The sequence below is a fragment of the Harpegnathos saltator genome, unplaced genomic scaffold, assembly GCF_003227715.2.
Source record: "Harpegnathos saltator strain DR-91 unplaced genomic scaffold, Hsal_v8.6 scaffold109, whole genome shotgun sequence".
NCBI lineage: Eukaryota > Metazoa > Arthropoda > Insecta > Hymenoptera > Formicidae > Harpegnathos > Harpegnathos saltator.
The window spans coordinates 250484-255928 of NW_020229883.1; the positions used below are offsets into that span (position 1 = coordinate 250484).

At 37.3% G+C, this 5445-nt stretch overlaps 1 protein-coding gene across 1 annotated transcript; it reads left to right on the top strand.

The window, feature by feature from the left end:
* Positions 1-3743: 3743 nt before the first annotated feature.
* LOC105185835 (uncharacterized) lies at positions 3744-4348 on the top strand. The gene is made up of 2 exons (XM_011145632.1): positions 3744-3827; positions 4259-4348. The coding sequence occupies exons 1-2, from the start codon at positions 3744-3746 to the stop codon at positions 4346-4348; spliced, it is 174 nt and encodes a 57-aa protein (XP_011143934.1).
* The last annotated feature ends 1097 nt before the right edge of the window (positions 4349-5445 follow it).

Here is a 5445-nt window from a genome sequence, read left to right on the forward strand (position 1 = left end):
TAAACATCCATCATCAAACATCCATCATCAAACATCCATCATCAAACAGTGTTAAACCATTTGGAGAAAGCTGGCTACAAAAAGAAGCTCGATGTTTGGGTGCCACATGATCTAACTCAAAAAAATTAACTCGATCGAATTTTTATCTCCGAATCTCTATTGAAATGTAAAGAAATCGAGCCATTTCTGAAGCGAGTTCCACTTTGATCACGAGTGATGAAAAGTGGATAACCTACGATAACAATGTGCGAAAAAGATCGTGGTCGAAGCGAGGAGAAGCTTCACAGTCTGTGGCAAAGCCCACACTGACGCCCGGGAAGGTTATGCTGTATGTTTGGTGGGATTGGAAGGGCATCGTGCATCACGAGCTGCTGCCGCCAGGCAGAACGATAGACTCGGTCGGACCTATACTGTCGATAATTAGCGCAATTGCACCTAGCAATTCAAAAGAAACGGCCGGAACTGGTCAACAGAAAGGGTGTTGTATACCACCACGCTGACAACGTCAGACCGCATACATCTTTAACGACCCGTCAGAAATTGAGAGAACTTGGCTGGGAGGTTTTAATGCATCTACCGTATAGCCCGGACCTGACACCGTCAGACTATCATTTGTTTCGGTCTCTGCAGAACTCCTTGAATGATGTTAAGTTAGTTTTAAATGAGGCCTGTGAAAACCATGTGTCACAATTTTTTGACCAGAAACCACAGAAGTTCTATAGCGACGAGATTATGGTATTGCCAGAAAAATGGTAGAAGGTCATCGAACAAAATGGTGCATATGTGGTTTCGTAATGTTATTTACAAATAACAATAAATGTATTCTCAATTTTTACCTCCAAAAGCTCAATACTTTTTAGACAACCTAATGTAACCACGTAGGTATGTGTAGTAAAATCGACGAAACTAGTGAAAATGCATTTTACGTTGGATTCTAAGGGAAGATTGCATTTATGATTTTACTGTTCTCATGTAGAGAATCAACAAGATCAAATAATATGACTTCAATCACGGAGCTCCTTAAAAAATATTTCTAAAAACCATTTTTATATACAGGGTGTTATAAAAGTCCCGGAAGAACAGAATAACTCAAAAAATATGAGTCCTAGAAAAAAAATGCTAAGTACTGAGTTTTTATGATTTTTTCCTGGCTATCTGAGGGTGACCTTGGATTTGACCTTGACAATTACCTTGAAGGTCATTTCAAGGTCAGGTCAATTTTTAAAAATGGGATCCTATACTTTTGATCCCAGAAATTAAAGGAGCGGAAAATTTTACGTTCGTATATGACCTTAAACACTGCCAAATTTGACCTCTGAAGGTCACATAAAGGTATAAGCTTGTTTTAAGCTGAAAACGCGAATATCTACGAAAATGCACCTGCTAGGGAGCAATGTTACGCATAAGAATAAGAATGTAGAGGTCAACGAGGGACATTCAGCCGTGATCTTGCCTCTATTCTCAAGGTCATGAGTTAAGATTATTATTAAGATCAAACCGGATTTTTTAGGACTGAAAATCCATACTTTTGACCAAAAGTGTCAAGATTGAAAAATTTTACGTTCGGATATGACGTTTTCAACCTTGACCTTGTCCTTAAGGTTATGTGTCAGTCATATCAAGGTCAATTAATTTTTTTAGGCTGGAAACACATACTTTTACCCCCTCCCATAATGTGAAGAGTGAGATTTTACGTTACGTACGAGGTCACACTCCGATTGTTGGTAATTCCTCAATATCGGGCGCTATTTTGAATCGGTCATCTTGAATTTGTAAAATCCAACGTCGGATTCGATTTCAGAAACGACTTCAAAAACTCCTTAAACGAGATTCAATTTTTGTTATTCTTAAATATCGGCCGCTATCTTGAATCGGCCATCTTGAATTTGCAAAATACGACGTTAGATTCGGTTCCCTCGTTGACCTCTACATTCTTATTCTTATGCGTAACATTGCTCCCTAGCAGGTGCATTTTCGAAGATATTCGCATTTTCAGCCTAAAACAAGCTTAGACCTTTATGTGACCTTCAGAGGTCAAATTTGACGTTGGTGTTCAAGGCCATATCCGAACGTAAAATTTTCCGCTCTTTTCATTTTTGGGGTCAAAAGTATGGGGTCCCATTTAAAAAAATTGACCTGACCTTGAAATGACCTTCAAGATCATTGTCAAGGTCAAATCCAAGGTCACCGTCAGATAGCCAGGAAAAAATCATAGAAACCCAGTACTTCGCATTTTTTCTAGAACTCAAATTTTTCGAGTTATTCTGCTCTTCCCGGACTTTTATAACACCCTGTATATATACGCCATTATGGTTCCAAATTTATCCGTTTTATCATAGAAAGTACATATATCTTCCCTAAAATTCCTAAATAAATCGTCATTCATACTAAAAGCGCCCCCTATGATACATTTTCACCAGTTTCATCGATTACACATACCTACGTGCTTATATATGTCAGGGAACAGAAGAGGAGAGGGAATAGCACCGTAGTGTGTCCATATACAGTGCCAAAAGTTCCAAGCCACTTAAATAATTCCTGAATGGTATAAGATATTGGATTGAAATTTATAGGAATACAATGGGATTACAAAATCTATCATTTAACCACAAAAGTATCCAGCTCTACATTACAGAGGGGCGGGGGAAGTGAGAGATCGGAAAATCTTAAATGACATATGGGGTTGAGTGAAGACTCATTTGAAAGGGCTTTCAGAGACAAGAACAACGCGGGATTGTCGAGATCCCTACGATTTTTTTTCGCAGAGTTATGATCATTTAAACATTTCTATTCAGATTTTGCGATAAAGAGGCCACGGCGAGTAAGATAAGGCTTTACACGTGTTTCTACGTAAGTGGAAGTATGTGTTTGTGTGTGTATGCGTATGTGTGTGTGTGTATATGTATGTATATGCGTGCGTGCGTATATGTGTATGTTTGTGTATATGATGTGTGTGAATGTATGTGTATCTGTGTGTAAAACGTATCCATAACGATAGTTATAAGATCTGGTGTGATTGAATTCGATACTATTTTTTCTTGCAGCTCTTCTAAGTTTGCAGACCTAGTCTAATAGACTTTGGTTGTAGCTATTTAGTTGTGCTATGGAATATGGAATGTGTGTAATATACGCGTTCAGCCATACGTGTTTACATGATTTGTGAGTTGCAATCAAACTATAAGTTCCAACTATAAAATAGTACAAATTCATATGCAGTTGCTTTAGAATTTTGAAAAGCGGTCTAATTCCTTATTTGCTTTAGTAATTTTCATTTTAGTACATTTCTTTTGTTAGAAAATACACTTCACTGATACGGAAAGGATCACTATATTGATGATGAAAGGGTATACTGTGGAGCTTATAAACCACGGAGTCCTTATCCTCGTGGCGAACATGCACGCACGCACGCATACGCACGCATAGACACAAACACACACACATACACACATGTACGGTCGTGGACATAAAGGTAAGAGCCCGTTTTTTTTTTTGCAACTTTTGGAATGCATCCCGACTCGAGAAGAATGAGAGTCGCTGTTCCTGCGAAGCACGCCTGCGCAGTGACTCATAACGAAAGGCGAGAAATGAAATATACGCGGTGAGACATTAACTTATGCATTCGTTGCAGCTGATGATTCATCTCGTCCATCTCTTTCTCAAGACTGCAAAGTGGAAGTGATATTTTAAAACGATATCTTACGCATCATTTCCACGCTTGGATGAAAAGGTAAATATCTATAATTATGTTTCGTATTGTACATACTGTCAAAGCATTTCTTGAGAAGAACAAAGTAGTAAAATATAATGAAGAAGACATGAAAAGAAGAGCAGAAACGAAGAGAAAAAAGAAAAAGAAGAGAAAAACGAGAGGATGAGGCAGAAGAACGTTTAGCCAGTCAGTAAAATTAAAGATCGCTATGAGGTATCTGTCCCAAATTAACGAAAGCGAAAACTTACAGTTTTATATGTTGGTCAGTAGAAAATTATATCTTATACCAATAAAATTCATCTTTGTTTGAATCATGTATCCTACGATTCTATATAAATATTTTATAACTATAAGTAAAATTGAATATAAAGATGGCTCGTGGACTGGTGTTAAGTATGATGAAACTCTTAGGAAAAATGATGGAAGATACAAGCATACACATTTAATATCTCCTTATACTATACTAATACATATCCCTTTTTTGCTTAATTTAATTTATGTTTATTATATGTTTTCATTAGTGTTGGTAGTAAAAGATAATTTTAATGCGCACCAAAATACGATGGTTTCGTGAAACCAATGCATATAAAGATTAGAGATTTTCCTGAAGAAGACTTCGATTTAAATGAGGAGCTGTGAGCCACTACGATTGACTCGACGGACATCCTTTGTTTTATTACAATTTTGTTAAAATAATCTGATATAAAATAGCTTTTTGATGCAGATGCAAACATATACCTATCAATTAAGGCAAAATTAAAAAGAATAAAAATTGATAATACATTACAATATATTAAAATTAACGTTAATGTGTACTAACAATGATGGATGGGATATTACTCTATAGCTCTTACGCTCTTCTAATGATTAAGGAAAGTGGCTCTAGATTTTCCAGCAACCAAGTCCCATAGACGAATTATGCAGTCATGGCTGCCAGTAACAATCTAAAATATAAAGGAATTTTATTGAGCATTATATTTTACAAATTAACATACAGTTTCATTGCTGGCAAAGTATATTTAACGCTTACAAGTGAGGTTCATTTTGTGCGCAAGAGACGATAGCAGATGCGTTTTCTCGCAGTCGTAGGATTTCGCTTTGTTCACTCCACATTTACGCATCATTCATTCCCATTCACACACGTACATATACTTAATCATATTATGATAACAAATTTATATTACAATTGTAATATAATATAATTATAATATTACTATAAAATTATTATAATATGATAATATGACAATAGGCCCCGCCTATTGCGCGGCCTATCCGTCCATAAGCCCGCACATACCGCGCACCCCACCACATTATACCGTACCGACGCGCCTACCGAACGCAACCCGCGACAACGCCTTCGGGACTGAATTCTTGTACACATCTAAGTATCAAATAAAGCTAACATATTTATATTGCTATCCGACTTCTCGCTGCTTTCCTCTTCACAAAACCCAGATTCCGACAAGCCTGATCCGCGCAAAACGCGTAGCGACGACCGAACCGCGGAGTTCGGCCGTTACACGTTCTACTGCTTGAGTGTGGCATGGAAAACCCTCAAAGTCTCAATATTTGAAGATAATTTCCTCCCGCATCATTTGGCTTAAGGACTCATTGTTGATAGAGTCAAGTACCGATGGTGAAGACACGACACAATTATCTCAGACAATCATGTCAATATTGGGGACTTGAATAAGTTCTCGCTGTTTCCCGACAGATGGTGTTATCTTAGCCTTTTT

Coding starts and splice junctions, on each gene's coding strand:
- LOC105185835 (XM_011145632.1), top strand. CDS start 3,744: ATGTTTCGTATTGTACATACTGTCAAAGCATTTCTTGAGAAGAACAAA. Junction 3,828..4,258: donor AAGAAGACATGAAAAGAAGA/GCAGAAACGAAG, acceptor TAATTTTAATGC/GCACCAAAATACGATGGTTT.